General features: G+C 40.1%; 1 protein-coding gene across 3 annotated transcripts in view; it reads left to right on the plus strand.

Annotated features, from left to right (window-relative positions):
- Window positions 1-3,268: 3,268 nt before the first annotated feature.
- Window positions 3,269-23,458, plus strand: part of USP6NL (USP6 N-terminal like) — a 138,281-nt gene continuing 118,091 nt past the window's right edge. Inside the window, exons 1-2 of one of the 3 annotated variants that reach the window (XM_043478765.1) lie at window positions 3,269-3,483; window positions 18,672-18,758. In XM_043478765.1, coding sequence (XP_043334700.1) covers window positions 18,755-18,758 — 4 coding nt within the window. In that variant the 5' untranslated portion in view covers window positions 3,269-3,483; window positions 18,672-18,754. Of the gene's footprint in view, window positions 3,484-3,712; window positions 3,731-16,455; window positions 16,607-18,671; window positions 18,759-23,458 lie in introns of those variants that run through there. The other 2 variants (XM_043478767.1, XM_043478766.1) reach the window with 2 other exon arrangements.

Below are 23,458 nucleotides of genomic sequence, written 5' to 3' on the forward strand. Positions count from 1 at the left end.
TTTTTTTTTTAATCTTAGTTTTCTGAATGCTGAGTTTTAAGCCAACTTTTTTCACTCTTCTCTATCACTTTCATCAAGAAGCTCTTTAGTTCTTCACTTTCTGCCATAATGTTTCCATAGCTTTACTAAAAACAAAAAACTGCCCCCTCTAGGGAGCTATCTGCTTCCCTTTATTAAAAAAACTAAATGAATCCATTAGCCTTGGGTTCACATTTCAAATTCTCATTTTATAGGAGACTTTAGGAACCCACCCTTTCATCCATATTCTGAAGATGATAGTGAAGGGTGTATGATTTGCTTTGGAGATTTTTTTGCCTTTATGTCCTATGTTCTTCTGTTCTCACCACAAATTGTGCTTCTGGCCTTGGTTATTATGACATCCTGTGAGCATTTAAACATATACTTTTACCTCTGGCAACATTTAAGTTTTTTTCATTAGCGTAACTTTTGCAAAAATGAAATGCAAATATCCATCTATCTTATTCCATCATAATATGTGAGACATAACTCTAAACTTTTTGTTATTTGAGAAATATTTTAGTTGGTAACATAAAACTGTTACTCCATGTTTTTTTCTACTTTTTGGTGATTTATGAATATCAAGCTTTTATGCTTTCTTCAGTTAAAGGGTATTTTAATATCTGGCATTTCATTGGAATGAATGTAAAACTGGAGTGAGTGAGTATAGTCCAGATATAATTATTTAAGGGATTGGTAAAATACATCCCTATGGGTCAGATCCACCTATTTTCATAATAAATTTCTAGTGGAATACAGGCACACTCATTCTTTTATATATTGTGTATGGCTGTTCTCATGTTTGCTCTTTCCCCTTTAAAAACAAGTTTGCCCATACCTGATTTAGAGGAAAAATGATTCTATTTCCTTGCTAATGATTGACACAAATTCCATATATTTATCATATGCCATAGATAAGTCAATTTACATGACTACTATGTGTCAAACACTATGCTGGGGATATAAAGACAAAAATTGTGTTTACAGTTTAACAATAGCTCTAAGATGATTAATTAAAAAAAAAAATTATGGTAAGTCCCTAAAGTTATACCTTCCTATCATAGCTCAGTTGGTAAAGAATCCACCTGCAATGCAGGAGACCCCTTGGGAAGATCCCCTGGAGAAGGGAAAGGCTACCCACTCCAGTATTCTGGCCTGGAAAATTCCATGGACTGTATAGTCCAGGGGGTCGCAAAGAGTTGGAAACCACTGAGCGACTTTCACTTTCACTTTTCAAGAATGAATACAGGTTTTATACCGAGATGACACAATTCATTGGTGATACTTTGACTTGGGAGAAAATGTGGGTTTTTCTGAACTTTAATCACGCTATAATCGCAGTGTAAAGTTGAGTCAATGCTGCCCAGAATTAGGTCTAAAGTTTAAAAAATATTACCCATATAAATTTATGGAAAAAAACATATCTGAAATTTCCATTTCATTTTGCCAAGTGAGCCTGGGGCTGGGGTTGTTCATCCAAAATCCTATTAACTCATTATCTGGTGACTCCAGGTCCTCGTTTATGAAGTTCTCAAGGAAGTCCCTTGAGTAACATCTCCTGTGAGTCTGTGGTCCCCAAGGCCGCCTGAAATGAGAGCTCAACCACAAAAATGGTGATTTAATTCAATAAACTTTTATTGAGGGCCTACCATGTGGGAAGCAATCTACTGGTGCAGTGGGGGCTCCTGCCTTTTATAGATTCAAAAGATCTCAGTCTGCAGGATCCTAATGAAAGCATTCTATAACTTTTGGAGAAGTTTAGGTGTTGAAAAAATTACCCATGTCCTGCCAACTCCTGATCTATTTTTACCCCAATTCATTTCATGTATCAGACTGTTCATGGTTTTTGGCTGTTCCTTGAAGGATGTGGGATCTAATTTCCCCAAGCAGGGATCAAACCTGTCCTCCCTGCAGTGGAAACACTGAGTCCTAACTACTGGACTACCAGGGAAGTCCTGCTCTTGTTGGATCAGAATCATTAAACATTAGTCTTCACAAATCTGGCTTAAATGTATGAAGGCAGACCCAAAGGGAAGTATACAATTGTATTTTCTTACAGAGTGTATAAACAAGGTCACAACACTTGTGAGCTATAGAGAGAAGCCTAAAGGCTGTTTGAGACCTAACCAACAGTAGGCTCCGTTCTTGAAAAAAGAATCCTTTGGAAGAGCCCAGTGACCCTGCCTCCTCCTCCACCCCTCCTCTCCCAGAGCACCCAGTTTCTTGGTGTCAGTTTTCAGCAGCTGGAAAGAGAGATAATCGCAGCCATGCAGAGTTGCCAGCTTTCGTAACTCTAGTTCCTGGAATGAAGGACAGGAAGCCTTTAGATATCAGCACAGCCTAACTCTGCTAGCTCCTATTGCATAAATCATTTAGCTGTCAGCTAATTACAGTATCGGAAAGTTTACATCATTCATCTTTTTATGGAACCTCTTGATGGAGGATTCTGGAGACGAAAACTCTTGACAATTTCCACGATCTTAAAAAAGGAACGCTGACCTAGAGAAAGATGGGACAAAAGATGAGCATCTGATAAGTTTCAAGCAGCAATGGGATCTTACACAGTAGCCTATTTAAAGTGGTGCGGATGAGCACTTAGATTAAGTTCTTGGGAAAAGAAATGTGACTTTTGTCAGACGCAATGCCATTTTATTGAAAGCATGGTTATTTTGCACTTACCGAAGTATCAATACTATGCACTTGCTTCCAGCTAACAACCCTATGAAGCAAGTATTAAAATGCCACTTTACAGATAAAGAAACTGAGGCATACAGAAAATTAAAGTGTCCAAGCTCTGACAGCTGGTGGGTTGTAGAGCCAGAAACGAAACACGAGGCAATCTGGCTGCAGAGCCCATGGCTCTCGGCCACTGCTCTGCTGACCTCACCCCTGGTCTCAGCCATTCCTCGACCTGCCAGTGGACACCAGCTGAAGCCTGTCGTTTTCGTGCAATTACTCGAAGCCCCGCTCCAGGTCCTAGCTCTCCAGTCCCTTCTGGGCCCTCTCTGTCTCTCTCCCTCCCTCGGGGTCCCGGGGGCTGCTCCTTCCCGGGGAGCGGCGCCAGCACCCTGCGGCCCTGGCAGCGCGCCCCCGCGGCCGGCGGGAACACGCGGGAGCGGCGCGCACGTGCCGCCGGGAAGGGGCCGCCCGGGCCGCGCCAAGATGGCGGCGGCTGCGGCCGCAGCGGCGACGGTTGGCGGCGGCCCGTGAGGCGGGCGGGGCCGGCGGCTCGGAGGCGGGGTCCCGGGCGAGCCGCTCTGGGAGGCGGGGGGCCGTTTCCATAGCGGCGGCAGGAGGTGTCGCGCCGGGGAACTTCCTGGTTCCCGGGCTCGGCTTTGCCGGGATCCTCTCGGAAGGGAAACAATGGGGCGGAGGGCACTGCGGTAGCCGCCGCCGCTGCGCCGGGACCTGCTCGGCCCCCCGGGACCCCCCGCCCTCAGCCTCCGTCGACGGGACCGTTCGGAGGTAAGTTCATTTTCCCCTTTCCCACTGCGAGGGGCTGGTGGCGGCTGAGCTCGGCGGGCTTCCCCCGGGCACGGACACGGAGGTGGCCCCGGGGAGCCGGACGCCGCCATTCGCGGCCCCGGGGTAGGTGGACGAGCTGCGCTCCCGGCCCCCGCCCTCGAGGGGGCCGGCTCCGGAAACGCGCGCGGCCGCTCGGCCCCCGCCCCCTGGAGCCCCGACGGCTGGGTGCTGCGGGTGTGATTGGCAGGTCGGCGGGCGCCGGGCGAGGGGCGCCGGGGGGCGTGCGGGCAGGATCTGGCTGGGACGGCGCGGGAGGGGGACCTGTCGACCAGTGAAGGGGACTCGTGGAAGGAGCGGGGGCCGGCCAGATTCCGGGGGAGGGGAGACCCGCTGCCTCTCCCCCCTCCCCCCCGGCAAGTTTCGGTCCCCGGGAGACGTGTCTCCCTTGCAAGTTTCAGTTGCGTCCTCCAGAGTCCAAGTGGGCAGGACTGAGGCAAACTTCGTTCTCTTAAAATTATTGCCTTCCTGCCGCGGAACTTCGTTTAGACTAGGCAAGGGGAGGATGGGAATGAATGAGGGCTTTGGAGAACCTGGAAATCTGTGCGCCTTTGCAAAGTTTGCAAAATACTTAGGAGCTCACTGCCGGGTGGTGTTGGTGCGGCAGTTGTGATGCGGGCGAACGGTTACTCGTAGGTATTTTAATTGAAATTGTGAGGGATCTGTGGATCCACGGGTGAACATTTCAATACATTGAAATGCCTCCCCCCCCCGCCCCCCGCCGCCCTTCATTTTAATCCCCAGATGCTTTTTAGTCGGTAGATTTCAACATGAGTTAAATGAATCGCTTATGGGACTGGGAAGGAGTTTTGGATTGGGGCAATAACAAGTCATGGAAATAATGTGACATAGAGAAAAAAAGTGGGGACTCGGTTTTAAGTACTTTGCTGGAAGAAAGTGATTTCAATCGTGTATTAATCCATTTATAAATAGAAGTAAGTCTTTCGGATACGTAATATTTCGTAGCGCAGAGAGGTCGGACAAAACTTTAGATACCACCCTGGCCGACTCTCTCATATATTGAATCTATGGGAAGTTCTGTTCAGGAAAGTCAGGGTGCTTTTTTCTTTTGTGAAGTCATCTTAATAAGAATCAGATTAGGCAGCATTACATGGACGGTGCTTTATTTGCTTATATTTCTCACTCTGTCAGATCCTAAAGTTAAGAAAAAACGATACTGATCTTGCCTTTTTTTTTTTAATAATAAAGTTTGTAAACATCATCTAGTTTATTACTTAAAATGGGTGTTGTTACTATGTTATGTTCTATATAGCCAATTGAAATATGTAAAATGTAAGAGAAAAGAAGCTACACGAATAAAAGTATAGATTAAAAAACCAGAACCTTAATTACCAGAACAGGTATTCTGAGTTAATAGAAATTCCTTTGCTGATTATGTCTTTAAAGAATCACTCAGGTGTTACAGGGGCATCAGAGAAGCATCCTTTCCCAAACATTAAGAACCTGGGCCCTAAGTCTTGCTGTTGGTGCCTACTTAATGTTTTTAACTAGCAAACCTGGCTCTCTGGGGTTAGGGTTATGTTTCTGATAATAGCCCATTACCAGTTATAACATTGTTTTGATACGAAATAGCTCCTTGGAAGGACAGCTGCCATTGGTTAAACAAGCCAGTAAGTACAAGTGTTGGCTTTGGCACCATCTGTTAATTGGCTGGTCATCCTTGGGAACTGAGACAACTTCCTGGTATGGCAGATGCAAGCTGGGCCCCAGTGCCAGGCAGAGGTTGCATGGTCAGTTCAGTTTTTGGTCAGTTCAGTCTTTGACCATGGTGTTCCCATCTATCTCAAGTTACTGTTACATTTTGTAACTGAAGGTGAGTGAAAAAGAGGCCAGTAAATTTAAGCTAGTGGCAAATTGAAAAGAAACAAAATAATTTTGATTGTAAATGCTAGGAATGTTAAGGCAGTTTGAAGTCTGCCTTAAAAACTTAGACACAATACCAGAACTTTTAAGAATTGCTGCTTCAGTTAGAAAGTGGCAAGTGATTACATTTTCTGGTTTATGCTTGCAATTTCACTTCAACCATTTTTGTTTTGTTTAGTGAAATAGTACTGTTACCAATAATACTCCGATCATTTATTACTAGATAAAGGTAATAGTTTGTCCCTTCAGTGTGATTTTTGAAAGGTGTATTGCCTTGCTAGATATGATTTGTTTATATTTAGTGTCTCATTTTTTCCTTTAGGAAGTGTCTCAATTTTTACAGTAAAAGTCAATACCAAAATAATAATCATTTGACAGAAATCTGACTTCTACAACACTTCTTTATAGTACATGGACATTAGAGCCTGAGAATTAATCACAAACACTTGAAGTCTTAACTGGTCTCTGCCATTTCCAGGTTATGGCATTTCATGAAAATAACTTAGTTTTTAAAAAGTTGTTTCTTTGTAAAATTGGGGAGAATTATAAATTCACATGTTTAGTCAACAAATATTTCTTGGGTGCATTTTTGTACCCACAGCCTTGTGTCATGTACCTTGTTTTGAACAACTAGAGCGATCAGTCCTTTGAAGTACAGTGCATGGAACTATAAAACCTGTCACCAGGGAACCTGACTTGATTGGGAGGGGCAGGGCAGGCTGTCCTGAGGAAGTGGCTGGTAAGACCTGAAGGATGAGGAAGAGATGGCAGGTGGGAGGGCGGGACACTGAGTGTGAGGGAGCGCGTGTAGAGAAGAAGTGCTTGTGGGTGGGTGAGTGCTCGCTGTGGCTCCTGTCCCACCACTGTTGCTTGTGGAGGGAAGGCAGGCTCTTGGCCTCATGAACTGTCATTGTCTGAACCAGGTGGCTCAGCCTTTGTAGAAAGAGTCCATCCAGATGACTCTGACCTCACTAGACTGGAGATGACTCTTTGCACACTTCGGTGTCCACTACTATACAACTCTGGCACTGATTACTTGATAATTTCTGTATCTGTAAAACTGGAATTAATTATTAAAAGGTTCTTTGATTTCCTTAGACTGTATAATATTGGTGTTTTTAAATTTTGAGAATGTTTTCCTTGGAAGAGCTTAGACTGCCTTATTTAAAATGTCTACTCGCAAAATGCAAGTAGAAATTCACTGTAAGCTCTGGATTTTTCACATCTTGTTTGGTTAAGTATTTGGGGCTGTAAAAGGATTACTTAATTATCCTCTGAGAGGGGTATACATTGCACCTGTGTCTTGATGACATTGATACTAGTGTAGAAGTTTTCATTTTATCCTGGAATTTTCCTTCACTGAATTAACAAGGGAATTAAAAAATATTAGAGTAATGCTTTTCATGAAATAAGTGAAAGATTATAATTTTAAGCTTCTTAATATATTAATTTTGGTTGTCCTGTGTGCTCAGTCATGTCTGACTCTTTGCAATCCCATGGACTGTAGCCTGCCAGGCTTCTCTGTCCATGGAATTTTTCAGACAGGAATACTGGAGTGGGTTGCTATTTCCTTCTCCAATGAGTGTGAACTCAGTGCAGAGTATGGAATTTTGCAGACAAGAATACTGAAGCGGGTTGCCATTTCCTACTCCAGGGAATTTTCCCCATGCAGGGATTGAACCAGCGTCTCCTGCATTGGCAGACAGATTCTTTACCACTAGCACCACCTTAGAAGCCCCCACATGCCCCCTAAAAGGGTGGAAAATGTGTGAGACATATAGTATAGTTAAAATCTTAACGTACACGTAATTGTAGTGCCAGAGGAGAGGGAGAAGAGTAAGACAGATTCAGTATTTGAAGAAATATTTCACATAGAAGTATTCTAACTCTTAGACTATTTCAAAATGAAGCCACAGACTGAAGAATATCCATAAAACAACCCTCTTCCCCCAAATCTAAATACATCACAGTAATCTGGAGAAAAGAAAGACAGAATATCTTAAAAGTGAAACCATTTACCTCAGATTGGGACTTGAACCCAGCCAAAACCCAGTTTGGGACTCAAACTCATGTGGGTGGGACTCGAACCTAGCCAAAACCCTGCTTGGGACTTGAACCCACGTGGCTGGGACTCTATCCCAGCCAAAATCTTGTTTGGGACTCAAACCCAGCCAAAACCGTGGCTGGGACACAAACCCAGCCAAACCCCATGGTACCTGATTTAAGGACCTAGTGAAGCTCAGCTTCTTGATGCCTCATCGCATAAAGAATTCAGTGAGAGAAAAAGTGATAGGTGAGAAGATTTATTCAGACTCCGAGAGCAGCACACTGTACAGAGTGTGGGCCATTGCAGAGGGCGAGTGTGCCCTTAGTGATATTACATAGATCAGTAACGGCAGAGTAATGTTTTATTGTGGAATTAATGCAGCATTTGTAAGCCAGTTCTCTGGGGTTTTTTCCCCCCTCTTGTTTCTTTTTGTTTGTTTTCTTTTTGAATCTTTTAATGCTTGTTAGCATATCTGTTGGAGAAGGAAATGGCAACCCACTCCAGTGTTCTTGCCTGGGGAATCCCAGGGACAGTGGAGCCTGGTGGGCTGCGATCTATGGGGTCGCACAGAGTCGGACACGACTGACGTGACTTAGCAGCAGCAGCAGCATATCTGTCGTTAGAAAAGAAAAGGTGAAATAAGGCTTTGAAAACTGAGTGACACTGGAAATAAATGTGGAAAGTAAAATTTATAAAGGTTAGGTATGTGAATGGGAGATAGATATTTCTGTGTATTTTGCTGATGCCTGTTATAAAAAATGAATTGGCAGATAATAACAATATGAATGTTTAAAAATTAAGAGTAATGTATTTGTCTCACTTGTTCCATGTTCCTTTTTTCTGGATTTGTTTTGGATTGATTTAAAAAAAATAATTATTCCATTTCCTCCTTTTTTTTATTACCTTGGGATTATATATTCTTTTACTCTTCTTTAGTATTTGCCTAAGAAATTCTAATCTTTTCTCTACTTATTAAAGTCTAATATTGAGACTTTCACCCTTTTTCCAGATATGTCTTTTAAAAACATGTAAGTCAATTTCCTTCCTTTTTTTAGTATTTCATTGTTATTATGTTTTAAAATGTTTATGTTTTATACTCCCAAAGACCTATTTTTATTGTGTTGTACCATAATTATTCAATTAGGCTTACTGCCCTTCTTTTCTTCTTTCTTATGTTACTGACTTTCTGTCTGGAAAAATTTTCCATCTGCCTGCAGAATACCCTTTAGTATTTTCTTCAGAGTGGATTTAGTATTGACAAAATCTAAAACTTTTAGTTTGAGAATGTTTTTATTTCACCTACATTTTGCTAGGTATAGAATTATAGATTGGCAATATGCACATACATATATTTGTATATTCTTTGGAGAAGAGATTATTCTATAATATTTGTCTTTGTTGCTCTTGAGAAGGCAGCTGCTGTTTATCACTTCTTTGTTGATAATTTGTTACTTCCTTGGGCTATTTTTAAGATTTGCTTTTTGTCTTTCAGATTTGATTTCAAGTGATCTCTCCCTCGCCCCCCTTTTCACAGCTGTTTATGCTGTGACCTGATGTCTGTCTTGGATAGTTCTCAGCTGTCATCTCTTCGAATATTGCTTCTCCCCATTTCTCCTGCTTAATCTTTCTGAGACTTCAGTTACCCAGTGTTAGGTCTCAGTAACTCCACTATGTTTCACCTGCCTTCTAGGTTTTACTTTTTCTTTTCTGGTCGTTCAGTTTACCTCTGGCCTTTCAGTTTAGTCTTCATCTCTAATTTGCTCTTAAATGTATTCATTTTCTGGATTCTTAATTTTTGTTACTGTATTTTTCATTCTAGAATTTCAGTTTGGTTCTTTAAAAAAATCTGCTATGCCACTTTTATAGTTTATAATTCCCTGTCAAAATGTGCAAGCTCTTCACGTGTCTCTGTGAACAGAGTAAGCAGGTAACTCTGTTTCAGAGTCCTGCAGATTTTTTCTTGTGGTCTGTTACTCTTTGAGGAGTGTCAGCTCCATGTATGCATGCTCACTGTGTACTGTTCATTGTGTTTGAAAGATTATTTCTAGAAGTAAATGTAGATTTAGATGAGGAATTTTCTGTTGCTTTTGCCAGGCACTTAGGATCACCTTGATTCAAATTGAGATTTATTTTAGTGTCTGTGCAAAGTCTGGCTTAGTTTGCCTTTTGTGTTATCCTTCCTTCTGGGATTCAGCTTTTTGAGGTCTTATTCCACACGGGGGTGTCGCTCCCTGAGTGGCTCTTGTGCTCTGATCTGCTGTCTTCTGAGCCCTCAAGGCTGCTTAGGTATAAATTAGCCCCTCAGGCACCTTCTTTGATTGGGTAAACATTTCCGGGAGGAAAGAAGCTCCAGGCTTCTTTGTATTACAATTATTTCTCCATTCTACTTTTAACAGATATTTGCATTATTTCCAATTTTGGGCTGTTAAAGCTGCTTATGAACATTCTTTTTTTTTTTTTTTTTAATGAACATTCTTATATACGTATTTTGTTGAACATATGGACTCCTTTCTTTTGGAAATATCCCTAGAAATAGAATTGTTGAGTAAATATTTAACTCTTGTAGTTATTATCAGTTTTTCAAAGTGGTTGTACCAGTTTTTAACCCTTTGATATTTTTAATAATTAAAAAATACACTTTACATATATATATATTTAAGTCTAGGTTTTTGTCTTTAAGAATGTTGTGCGTTATGTGGCCTAGCTTTGTTGGAAATGCAGGCCCCTTATCTTGTCTTTTATGTAACTCCCGTGTGTTTGTGTTTTATCTCCCAGCTGATGCTTAGTTATTGGTAAATAGAGGCTTAATAGGATAATCTGGTTGTGAAGTAGTAGACTCATTTTGAAAGCAATGTCTTAGAATCTGTACTCAAGTTAGTACTGAGTGTGGTTACCATTAGTAGACCGTATCAATTGCTGAAAGAGAAATTTCTCAAACTTCTTTTTAAAAGTTGCTTTTTAGAAATGTTGAATCCTGTTTGTCATCAGTTTATATCACATTTTATTGTTAGTTTGAATTCTAAGCTCCTTCACCAGGCTTGCTTGGGAATATTTTTCTTTTACAAACACTGTTTCCTCCAGAGTCAGTGATTTCTCATCACTGAGGATTGCCAAAAGAATATCTTCTGGATTCCCCCTTCAAATTTAGGATTACCTTTGATTACTTCACTGTTAGTAGTCTTTTTGACTTCTTTCCAAGTTGTCCTTTGAATCTGCCCTTCTGTCCCCCTTTTTAAACATAACCAGCATTTCAGATCAGTTTGTTTTAGATCATACTTGGTTTATTGCAATAATTTATTAATTGATTCTACTTATAATGGCGAGGGATTAGAATCTTTCTTAGTTACCCATTGAATTGAAATTGATTTTTAGGTCACAAACCTTTCAGTGCTCAAAAGAGAACTTAAAAATGGTTTCAACTCCTTTATTTTATAAGACCAAAAATGGACCTGTGCTAATCCACGTGCCAAATATATGAGATATTTAGTTTATGAGAGCATTTTTTTTTTTTCTTATGCGTAATCCCTCGACTCCCATCTTTATTAGGACTTTTGTCCTAACTGAGTTCTGTTAGCTGGGACCAGGTTTGTCTCTATTGCTGTATCTTGAGCCCTTTGAAAAGTTTTTACATGTTGCAGAGATGAATTAGCATTTATTGAATGGATGGATACATACTTGTGTTCAGAATCCAACTAGATGTAAATCCTTAATGTAGGGCCTGGAATCTTGCCTACTTTTCTTTGTAGTTCTCATGGTATCTGCTATAGGGCTTACTATTACAGTTAGTTGTCTGGACTTTTTAACTGACTTTAAAATTTTATTTTTATTTATTTATTTTGGGCTGTACTGGGTCTTCTTTGCTGTGCATGGGCTTTCTCTGGTTGTCGTGCGCAGGGGTTACTCTACTCTCTCTGTTGCTTTGTGGGGCTTCTCTTGTTGAAGAGCATGGGCTCTAGAACCTGTAGACTGAGTAGCTATGGTGCAGGGGCTTAATTGCCCCGCAGCACATGGAATCTTCCTGGACTAAGGATTGAATCCGGTGTCTTGTATTGGTAGTTCAGTTCAGTCGCTCAGTCGTGTCCGACTCTTTGCGACCCCATGGACTGCAGCACGCCAGGCACGTTAGTCCATCCCTAACTCCCAGAGCTTATTCAGACTCACGTGCATCGAGTCGGTGAGGCCATCCAGCTGTCTCCTCCTCTGTCGTCCCCATCTCCTCCTGCCCTCGATCTTTGCCAGCTCTGTGTGTGCTGTGCTTAGTCGCTCAGTCATGTCTGACCCTTGTGACCCCATAGACTGTAGCCCGCCAGGCTCCTCTGTCCATGGGATTCTCCAGGCCAGATACTGGAGCGGGTTGCCATTTCCTTCTCCAGGGGATCTTCCCGACCCAGGAATCGAACCCAGGTCTTCTGCATTGCAGGCAGACTCTTTACTGACTGAGCTATCAAGGTCTTTTCCTATGAGTCAGTTCTTCACATCAGGTGGCCAAAGTATTGGAGCTTCAGCATCAGTCCTTCCGATGAATATTCAGGACTGATTTCCTTTATGATTGACTGGTTGGCTCTCCTTGCAGTCTAAGGGACTCTCAAGAGTCTTCTCCCAACACCACAGTTCAGAAGCATCAATTCTTAAGCTCTCGGCTTTCTTTGTAGTCCAACTCTCACATCCATACTTGACTACTGAAAAAACCATGTATTGCCAGGCAGATTTCTTAATCATTGGACCACCAAGGGAAGTCCTTAACTGACTTTTATTTTTTTTCTTAACTGACTTTTAAAATGAAGCCAGACCCCTGAAAATCAGAGATACTGTAGCCTTCATTTTAGCTTTTATCTGTAGACCTCAGGCATTATATATAGTTCTGATAGGATATATTAAGTGCATTAGGCAAACATAAGCTCGTTTGGAAAGACCTCTCTGTAACTGAGATAGGAAAGGAAGCCTTGGGAAGGACATTTGTTTTTCCTAAATACCTAGAAGTTGCCCAGTGTAAAGCTACTAGAATTTGATAAGTCTTTCTGGAAACCTAACTTAAATTCTACCTGCAGAAGGGGAAATCAGACCTCATTCTTATCAGCTGTTTCATTAACATACATGTGTAAACAAACCTAGGAAATCAGATGATTTCTCATTTTGCCCATCTCCTTCTCTGATCTTATTAGTAGGAAGTACTTTGTTAATTTAGTGAATGGGCTAAATAAACCTCCTTTTACTCTAGCTGTAGTAGAAGATTGGCTTTACTTCTCTTGAGCAGGGAAAACACAGAAAGCCTTGAAAATTTAGAATTGTGTTTCGGGGGTGTAAATTGCAGAAAGAATGAATATTCTTTATAAAGAGCTCAAGAATTGTGAAAGTACAGTGGTGAGACCATCCATGTCAATGAATGACTTTAATAGTCATCATTCATTGGACTACAGCCCTTCAGGCTCCTCTGCCCATGGAATTTTCCAGGCAAGATGGAGTGGGTTGCCATTTCCTTCTCCAGGGGATCTTCCCGACCTAGGGATCAAACCTGTGAGACTGTTAATCTCCTGCATTGGCAGGCAGTTTCTTTACCACTAGCACCACCTGGGAAGCCCACTTTAATATTAACTGAAGTTATTTCTTTATCTGGAGTGAGAAGATATTACCCTGGAATGCCCTGACATATTTATTTCAACTCATGAACTGCGCACCTGAATTAAGGGGAGGTACTAGAATTGCTGGGATGTGAGTTCATGCAGAAGGGGTCTTTGTTTTGTTTATGGCTGTGTCTGCAGAGCCTAGGACACTCCCTGGCTTGTAATAGCTGCTCAGTAAATATTATTGAATGAATAGTAAATTTATATATTATCTGTCTGTTTTAAATTTAAAAATTGAACATTAATCATTTTAGATTTTGGCTTATAAGCCTTTGGGGTATTACATTTAAATTGGCTGAGACATCATTTCTGATATTTCTTGTTGGTTACAAGAAGGCTGCATGAAGCACATTGGAGAGCATTCATTCACTTGTCATTAAATCTTTTTGAGATATTTTTTACGTGGATGCAGGAAACCCCATTCCATGTAAATTAACAATCATTCATTTACTCAGTTCCTTACTATTGCACATTTAAGTTTATAATTTTTTTTTTTGCTGTTACCAATAATGCTTCAAATAAGAAAATTTTCTTAAGCTTTTTCTTGGGATGGCCGTTCAGTACATAGCAATTTAGCAAAACAGGGTCTAGGAGTTTCTACTAAAAAATGAACTTGGGTTATACAGCTGTGAAGCTGAGATCAGAATCTCCAGTGATCAGAGAGCTGAGCAACGCAGCTCATTGAGAAGGCCAGCTTCTTCTGCATCTAGATAAAGGGTGATCACCAGTCTCTTCAGTCAGTGCTATCTTGCATTTTGTAGTGAACCTGGTTATCACTTGTATTTGTCTCTTTCTCTTAAAGAATAAGTGAGTCACTATGACTCTTTCTGCCTCTTAATTATGGCTTAAAGATTATAAATACGTTTACCTCTTTTATACATGTGGCTATATAAATTTCTTTTATAATCATTTCTGAATTATGTTGGAAATTTTGCCTTTCATATTAAAATATAAAACATTCTGTTCATACAAAGGACTATATGTAGTAAGTGTGTTATATAATTCTAATAGAATGATGTGTATATGTCCCTTCTCTCAGCTTAAGTGGTACAGTGTTAGCCCTACCCTCTTATATCTCCCTACAACTCCTCTTGTCTTACTTCTGTCCTTAGAAAACCATTAGCCTCAACTCTGCTTTTTTCTTTTGCTTTTCGAAGCGACTTAGCAGCAGCAGCGGTATAGTTACATATGTTCATGTATTGTTAATTTTATTTTTGAACTTTATATAAATAGTATCACTTCGTGTGTATGTATACATATATGTATTTGTGTGTATATACATATATTTGCCAACTTAGTAAAATTTTTTAGTTAAACTAAAACCCATGAATGTAATTTGCATATAAAGTTAGTATCTTTGCCTTTTGTATTAGTCATCTTTTGCTGTCCTAATGCTATGTAACAAGTCACTGTGAAACTTCAGTGACGTACAGTGACAGACATTTATTTCTAGCTCATAGGTTTGGCAGTCTCTGCTGGGTGTGGCTGGGTTTGGTTATGTGCTAGGTGTCTCCTCATTCTGGGACCAGCAGAGACTGGGGTGCAGGGTAGGAGTACAGGAGAACGCAGCTCAGAGCTCGTCAAGTCTTCAGTTAGAACTGGTGCAGTTCTGCTCACGTTCCTATCTGTCATGTCCCCAGGCCCTCAAATCCACGAGGTGGGGAGTATCCCAGGATGACAAGTGATAGAAGGCATATGAACAAAAGATTGTGTCTGCTTCGTCTTCCTCCTAAAAAGCAGTATAAGAGACTTGGAATAGTTCCATTCCTGTTATGGTACCTTCCTCCTAGATTACATGCTGTTTTTGTTCAGCACTTTAGGTTTGTTTGCTTTTATAACTCATCGTTTCAAAATTATACCACTAATATTTGCATGTACCCATTTTTACAGTTCTCTTTTCTCACCATTCTTTTCTGTATTTCAGACCTCTTTTTTTGGCATCATCTTCCATCTTTATGAACTACAGTTTTGGAAGCATCCTTAATGATGATCTGCTTATAGTGTATTTCCTCAGCTTCCGTCTGAATTTTCTTTATTTTGCCCCTTTTCTTGAAAAAATAGTTTAGCTGAGTTGGTACCTAATTACAGCTTAAAGCTTATTTTCTCTTGGAACTTTGGTGATACTGTTCCAGTGTCTTCTGGCTTCCATGGTTGCAGTTGATTAGTCAGAGTCTGATTGTTGCTTTGTACAGTCTGCTTTTCTTTCTGGTTGGATTTAAGAACTCTTTGTCATCGATGATTTGCAGTTTCACTGTGATATCTCTAGGTGTCCATTTCTTTCTTTTCTGTTTTAAGTTTATACCTCTTGGAATTTGCTGAACTTGAATCTGTACATTCACATTAATGTGCAACCATCACCATTCATCTCCAGAACTTCTTTAATCTTCCCGAAATGAAACTTCACCCATCAAGTACTAACTCCTCATTTTCTGTTCCTCCAACCCCTGGCAGCCATGATTCTTCTTTCTGTCTCTGTGGATTAGACTTCTCTAGGTCCCTCATATAAGTGGAATTATAGAGTACTTGTCCTGTTCTCCATGGCTGCTGCTCAGTCATGTCCGACTCTTTGAGACCCCATAGACTGTAGCCTACCAGGCTCCTCTGTCCATGGAATTTTCCTGGCAGGAATACTGGAGTGGGTTGCCATTTCCTACCCAGGAAATCTTCCCAACCTGGGGATCAAACCTGTGTCTCTCGTGTCTCCTGCATTGGCAGGCGGATTCTTTACCAGTGTGCCACCTGGGAGACCACTTTTCCTACTGTGACTTGTTTATTTCACTTGGCACAATATCTTCAAGATTAAATCTGATTTTTAAAAAATTATACTTTGTGATGAGATTAAAAATGAAGATTACATCAGCTTTTAGTGGATATTGGGATTTTTTGTGTCTTCTCTTTTTAAGAAAAGTTATTGTACAATGAAATATTAATTTGAAGTTAATATTAATTTGATCTCTGGGAAGAATACTGTTAGAGACAGTAGTATGTGATCCTGTATGTTGTGATTTATAATTCTGTTAAATTTAAGTTTTAAGTGACCAAGAGTGATGGGAATTATTTTTAGGTCATGTTTGGTGCCTACTGTAAAGAAATGGGTATGGTGGAATTTCTTTCCTTTAACTAGAACCTGAGGTCCCTGAATATGGTATTGTCACAAAAGTTGGAGGAGTCACTTGAAAGTACCCCTGGCTCAAGTTCCTGTAAAATGCGTTGAAAGGCCAGCTTTTGCAGAAGTACCCCAATAATGCCTTTTATGTGAAACTGTGGATTTGAAGCAAAGTACTCTTTCCCTCTTAGATGGTGTGAAAAACAACAAGTAAGATTCTTCTTTCTCCTTTGTATGTCCAGGCGATAGCATTTACAGGAGGAGAAAGGAAATCTGAAAATGTTATCTCTTGTGCTACTAAACTGCCTCATTGCTGAAAAGAATTGGTAGTCCACCTATTTGTGCACGAAGGGTTTGCATTTCAAAGCTGTGATTGGCATTAAGAGTCTTGAATACGTGACTTCAGTTGTAAGTAATTTAAAAATATGTTTTCTAAGAACTACTCCATGACATTAATTCCAACTCATGCATCGTTGCATATTTGTCAAGTACATTTATCACCTCAGATGATAAGGTTATATATTCAGTGTTTATAAGTTTTACCATCCTGTTTCTTTTGAGGTTACTATTTTTGGTGCTGAGAAAACTCCTAGTGTCTGAGGAACCTCAGTCCTTAAATAAGTATTTATTGACAGTTCATAACTATGGGTAGGAAGGGTGCATGGCTTAGTACAAAGTGCTTTGATGTTGCCATTTAGGAATTTTAAATTTAAGATAAGAAACTTCGATATAAATATGAACAAAGAGAGCAGTCCTGAGCAGAGAGAGCAGTCCCGACAGGTGTGAGTGAGCTGTGTGTGAGCTCCCAGGTCCTCTGAGTGTGTGGTCTACTCTGTGTCACAGGGCTGAGCCCCGGCCACCCTGTGACACCAGGAGGCCTGGCCCACCTCCTAGTCTCCTGGGTGGGCTTGGTGAAGCGCCAGGAAGACAGTGTTTTCATGGTGAGACCCTATTGTCATGTGGATTATTTTAGACTTTTCCATACAGCTTCTCATTTTGGGGAGAATAATTGGGTTATCTGGAAATGGAAATCATTTCATAATATCCAGTGCGAGATGCAGGCCAGGCCATGTGGGAAGGGGGCCAGGTGATCATGCAGCGCTCCCTGCAGTGATAGGCCATGGCTGATGAGAGCATGTGGACCCTGCTGGCGTCTAGGATTGGGCATCCTTCTGTAGGTTTATACTGCTTTCATATATTATATGGCGTGAGTCAAGATGAGTTAGAGATGGGGTGAGCATTATTTCTTCAAAAAATGTTTCTCGAACTGTAATCTGTTTCAGAAGCAGAGGTCCTTACTATTATTGTGCTGTTTTCTTAATTGACTTAGAACGTCATCACCCCTTCTTGTGATGCTGAGAGGTAGCTGATCAGCTTATGAGGGCAGCTCCACATGACTGAGCACAGGTGTACATTTTGTATAGAATCTGATGTTATCTGGTTTGTGGAAATGCATACGTTAGGTTCAGGGAGACACTTGTGCATCCATGGTTCCTTTGTGCCTCATTTTCTTTAATATATTATCAAAAAGGAAAGTGAAGTTGCTCAGTCGTGTCCAACTCTTTGTGACCCCGTGGACTGTAGCAGACAAGGCTCCTCCGTCCATGGGATTTTCCAGGCAAGGGTACTGGGGTGGGTTGCCATTTCCTTCTCCAGAGGATCTTTCCGACCCAGGGATCGAACCCGGGTCTCCCACATTGCAGGTAGATGCTTTACGGTCTGAGCCACCAGAGAAGCCATATTTTCAAGAGGAAGATTTATGATTACATCCTAACAAAGGGTTAACTTTATATTTATAATAATACAGGGTGATGCATTAAGTTTTGCTCAACTAAAAAGAACCAGATACAGAATTTTGTATGTAGTATTTATAAAAGTACACTTTAAAAATATATACAGAAAATTCCTGGAAAGGAGACATGTGAAAAATGATTGGGTAGATGTAGTGACATTGTACTATTGAGATAATTTTTTCTTTCTACTTATCTGTTTCCAATTTTTTAAAACAATGAAGCCATATTACTTAGTAATGAAGAAAAGGCCCATTATTAGAGAAAGTATAGTAGTAACTGGTAATTTTTATTTGATGGTGTATATAACTCATTTATGTGCAGTCAAAATACATTCAGCAGGTGTGATGTGTTTAATTTACCCAAAATGGGGTGCTTTCTTCCTATGACTTATTTATGTGGCGATGGAGGAGGGAACTGAAGAAAAAGTTTCTGTGGTAACAACTTTATACATATTATTTGCTTTTGAGGTAACTTCTTACAGAAAAAGGAAAATATGAACAGAATCATGATGTTCCAAAGGCTGATTGGTAATTTTTTACATTTAGATGATGTAAATGTTTGTTTGTTTTTTTTTTTTGAAAATAGAAAATTTTTGTAAGTAAATTATTTTTATTTCCCTTTAGAAAATTTTAAGTACTGACCTTTAGAAAGTATAGTTTCTTTCTCTGTTTTCTTCCCAGGACATGTATTCCTCTGAGAAACACTGGACAGCAGATTTAGGTGTAGTGCCTGATCGGGACCACATACAGAGACATCTCCAGTCATGGGTAAGTGTCCTAGGTAAATTGGAATTATGTCACTTCATCAGTGATTGAATATTCTGGTGTGGCCCAATACCGTGCCTTTGTCTCTATTTAAAAGAAGGTGGTACTGTTTGGTGTTTGATTAATTCTAAGAAGTTAGATGTGAGGCTCTCTGTGTCATTAGCTTTTGGCTGACTTAGTTTACCATCTAAACTTTTCTATTGACTATTCATTGGAAAGTGACTCTTAGAAATATGAAGAGGGAAGATGGCAATTGACTGTAAGTAGCAGAGATTTTATTATGTGACGTTTAATCATTGGGTAGCATGGGTTAATATTATTTAATCAAAGATATATCAGTGTCTTTGGATCAAGGAACCAACTCTATCTTATAGACTTATCTTTTGAAATAGATTTTATCTTCTCAGTTGTAAGGGGATAGAATATATAATATTTTCTGTCATTCCTTTCTACGTCTGTTCATGAACAGGAGAACTAGACTTTACTATTTTAACTGTTTACTTCTAGAGAGTGAGGAAAGAATTAAAGACTTTATCCTGATTGGAATCCTATGACAGTTTTGGTGTACTTTTAGAGCACAGCCTTTTTGGTAAGGGAAACTGGGATGAAGTGAATATTTTATTAGAATATAATAGCACAGAGTTTAAAATTTTTCACATACTGATTATGTATTTACCTTGATAGGAATACAGTAGCTTTTCTCATCAATTTGAATAATCAGGCAAAAGTTGGTAAGTGAAAATGAAGCTGTTGTTGTGAGATCTTTGAGTACTTTCTATTGAAAGTAATATTGCAAGCTATGGTCTTGGGTTTTGGAGACTTTTCAGTGGGGTGCTTTGAATAAATAAGGATAGTTGCCAGATGAGTTCAAATACAGATTAAGAAAGAAGCAGCTTTTGTTATTTCAGCTCCATTCATGTGAAATTTGGTGAGAATGTTTCTCTCTTGTAGAGTGCCAACTCTAGTAAAGATGGTAGCATGAGTTCATGAACACTAAGAGCATTTTAAGAAATGCTTGCTTTTTTTGAAATTTAAATTTTGTTCTACTTTGTAATCTTAGTGGTCTAGTAGTGTCACTTACAGATGGCAAGTTCTTTGAGGACAAACGAATACCCAGGTGTCTCATTTTTGAATCTTGGCGTCTGACACAGCTGTCCCCCAAAACTGTGAGCCTGAAGGTCTCACAGTCGAGGGAGCCTGAAGGTCGAGGGAGGGGTGGCTTACTAGGCATCTAATGATGAGTACTGGAACCACAAACAAATTTTTATTTATAAATTACTATGGTTGTACTTCATCTGCAAGATTTTTAATCGGTTCTTTTTTATATCCACTAGTTCATTTCTCATTTCTGCTTGTTTGTGTTTAAAATGTTTTCAGTTCTCTTGTTATTTATCTCTTTGAGGGTCTTTTACATGTTTACTTTAAAGTCTTTTTCAGGTCATTCAATGATTTGTTTTGTCTGCAGTGAATTTATGTTCTGGTTGTTGATATTATTGGTGTTGACATCATGTTCTGTAATTTTGCAGGGACGGGAGTTTTCTTTTTCCTGTCTCTCTCTCTGATTTCCCCTGCTGGTCTGGCAGTTTTGCCCTTGTCTCTGCCTGGCTTTAGAGTTCCCAGATCAGAATTAGGTCTTGTGTTAGTGGACCAGGCCCCGGCCCCAGTGACATTGGAGATATCACAGATTCGGTCACTGGGTCAGCTGGCGTGAGGTCAGCTGTTTCCTAAGCTGTGGCCTTGGTGCAGTTAGCAGAAATCTTTTTCAGTCTAGTTCCCCAAACAAGGCAGACTGCCACCCCAGTGCCTGGTTTTCAGCAACGCGCCTGCTGCTGACCCTAGTTCCCGTGGAGCCCTTGTTACCCCATCCGATCAACTCATAGTAATCCCTGAGGACCCACGGCCTGCCTGCTGCCTTTTCCTGTCTGGGGCCCAGAGCCCAGCAGACCTTCTGGCCCCGCCTAGGCTCACACTTTGTGTTCCTGTGAGATTTCTGGTCCGTGGAGATGTTTGACTTGTTAGGGGCATAGGTGATGTCCTTTTGGTCGTTTGTCTTTATATTTTATCGGTGATTTCTCAGTGTTTGTTGTGAAAACAGGGAGCTGCAAAGCATGAACAATGCCATTGGGGGTTTAACCACTGGGATTATAATGAAGTCTCATATCCTTATGTCACATTAAAAAAAAAAATCAGTTTCTGTTCAGTTCCCTGGATTCTAAAGCTCCTTTCCACCATCCATGCACCCCTTCACTCGCTGGAGGAGCCCCGGGGTGCTGCTTCTCCAGAGCACGCTGCCTGCCTCACTCTTGCAGCTGACGTCCTCTGGGAAAATCACTGGCCTGTTCACTCCAATCTTCATCTAATCTCTAAACTCCTTCAGGGTGAAGACTTATTCCTAGGGCTAAGCATGGTTCCTGGCACTGAGTAGATGCTCAATAAATAGTGCATGGATTTGAGTGTTCCTGTGTGACACCTTTACTGTGTGATAACTGTTCCATGTGTTATTGTTCTTAGGTGAAGTTTGAGCTGCTCCCATGAAGTGTGTGTGTGTTAATAGGATAAAGCATTCCAAGTAGGGGAGCACTGTGAGAAAGGCGTGAAGGTTTGGCCACAGGAGGGTGTTACTGAGGGGTGAACATCCTGGAGTGTAGAGCTGGGGAGGAGCTGGTGAGAGGTAAAGCTGGTGTAGATGAAATCAGGGTCCAGGTTGTACACATTTCGGGAGGTTTGGATCTAGGTTATCGTGCCCAGCTTAGGAACTGTTGAGGGACCTCAGTGGGGGGGAGTACTTAAGAGTTCATTCTGGAAAAATTACTCTGACAAAGAGACATTTTTGTTAGATATAAATTAAAAAGATGGGTTACAGGCAGTGTTTGCATTTCCTAGTTTTGTTCTTAGTTTTCAGCTCTTTCCTTGCTCCCTTTGAAATAACACTTTGAGTCTCTTTTTCTTGCCAAATGGATTTTCTCTAGTTGGAAATCATTCTTGAGTGGATGATTGGAACCATAGGTTAGGGAATGTTGTCATGGTCTTTGCTGTGCTGCAGTTGCCAGGAGCTTATAAGTTTTCATAAAGGTGGGAGGGAACTGAGTAAATCAGAGTTCCTGTTTTTGAAAAAAATATTGGAGAAGATATGGTAAAATATGGTACAGGTTAAAAAATAGGAAGATATGTCATTAAAATCTAGATAGAATTTCCAAACCTAGATTTGGGTGAGATTGTTGGGTAACTAGAAATTTTGTCTGATTCTCTAGAGATTACAAGAAAGACTGGGTACTTACACATACCTCTGTAGCATTTCCTGACCCTTCCCACGTCATGAACCGTGTAGGACATGGTAATGGTCGTACAGCTTGTGGGATAAACTGATGGAGATGTTGGGGTCTTGGAGGCGGCCGGCTCTGACACTTCAGGCCAGGCCCGGAGATCAGTTTCTCTGTACATCCTGACACATGAATTGGGATGCCCCAATGTAAGACCCAGAGAATTTGTCAAATGCTTTAAGATGTTTTTTGGCTTTTAGTCTAGATTTTTATATATTCTGTCAAGTTCTGAGGCTGAATATGTATCTTGTGAAATTTGTTGTGCTGCTATGATGTGCATTTCATTGTGAATTGTTAGCTTTGTTACAATCGACAAAAAGCCTTTTGATTTTTCATTACTTAAATTTTTCTTAATTTTCTATATTTGCCATGTTTAGCCATGTTTAGCATTTACCAGATTCATTAAACATTTTATCAGATAGTGCCAAAGATGAAATAAAGCTGTTATATTTAAAGTCTGGCTATAATTTAAAATGGATTTTTTAGATCTTTGATGGAGATTGTAACAGTAAGAGTAGTTTGTGTAAAGATCAGTGCTTAATAATTTTTAGATGATTATTTTGATTAAATGTTTTTTAAAAAAGCCAAAAAAGCAACAAAAACCAAAAGTGGTAATTTAGGGTACTACTCGTTTTTCTTTTCCCAATTTTCAAGTTAAAAAGATAAAGTTTATCCAGTCTGTTTTAAATTTTTAAATCTTTACTTCACTTTATTTGGAAAAGTTTTGCTCTGTGAGTAATTACATGACATGTTTCCTAAGAGAGTCTTTTTAGATGTTGACTGGGCAGTCCAGGAGTGAATCTATTGTGTTGGAGTGTTTGATTCTGCCCTTTGGCCTAAATAGTGGAGTGAGTTTTTTGAGTCACTTCTGAATATGAAATATTTCTCTTTTATCTGAAGAAAAAGTAATGGTGGTGAATAATTTGGGATGTAGTGTATTTGTGTCTTTCTAGTAAGAGGAACAAATATCATCATTCATTGGCGCGTAGACTAAGATACAATGCTGAGGTGAAGAACACTTACAGTGTAACATTCATTAGAGCAGATAATTCTATAACTGTTGAGTAGGTTACTAAACCCCTGAGCGGTAGCATAAAGATTCTTCTGAGTTCTATTAAATAGAAAAATCATGCAGCAAGTAAGATAAGACTTTTCTTAAGTATTATCTTCTCTCTACAACAATAGTCTATCTGGATATATGTCCTATCTTTTGAAATAGCTGTGTACCACAGAAGATAAAGAAAAGAAAATTTAAATTGACTTGCATTTTAAATACTGACATATCTGCATTTAACAAAATCTTGAAAGAACTCTCTTTGAAAAGGATGCTAATTTCAGAAAATAGAATTTGATTTTTGCAGTTTCTTGAATCCACTTTATTAG

This window comes from Cervus canadensis, chromosome 10 (assembly GCF_019320065.1).
Source record: "Cervus canadensis isolate Bull #8, Minnesota chromosome 10, ASM1932006v1, whole genome shotgun sequence".
In the NCBI taxonomy this organism is placed as follows: domain Eukaryota; kingdom Metazoa; phylum Chordata; class Mammalia; order Artiodactyla; family Cervidae; genus Cervus; species Cervus canadensis.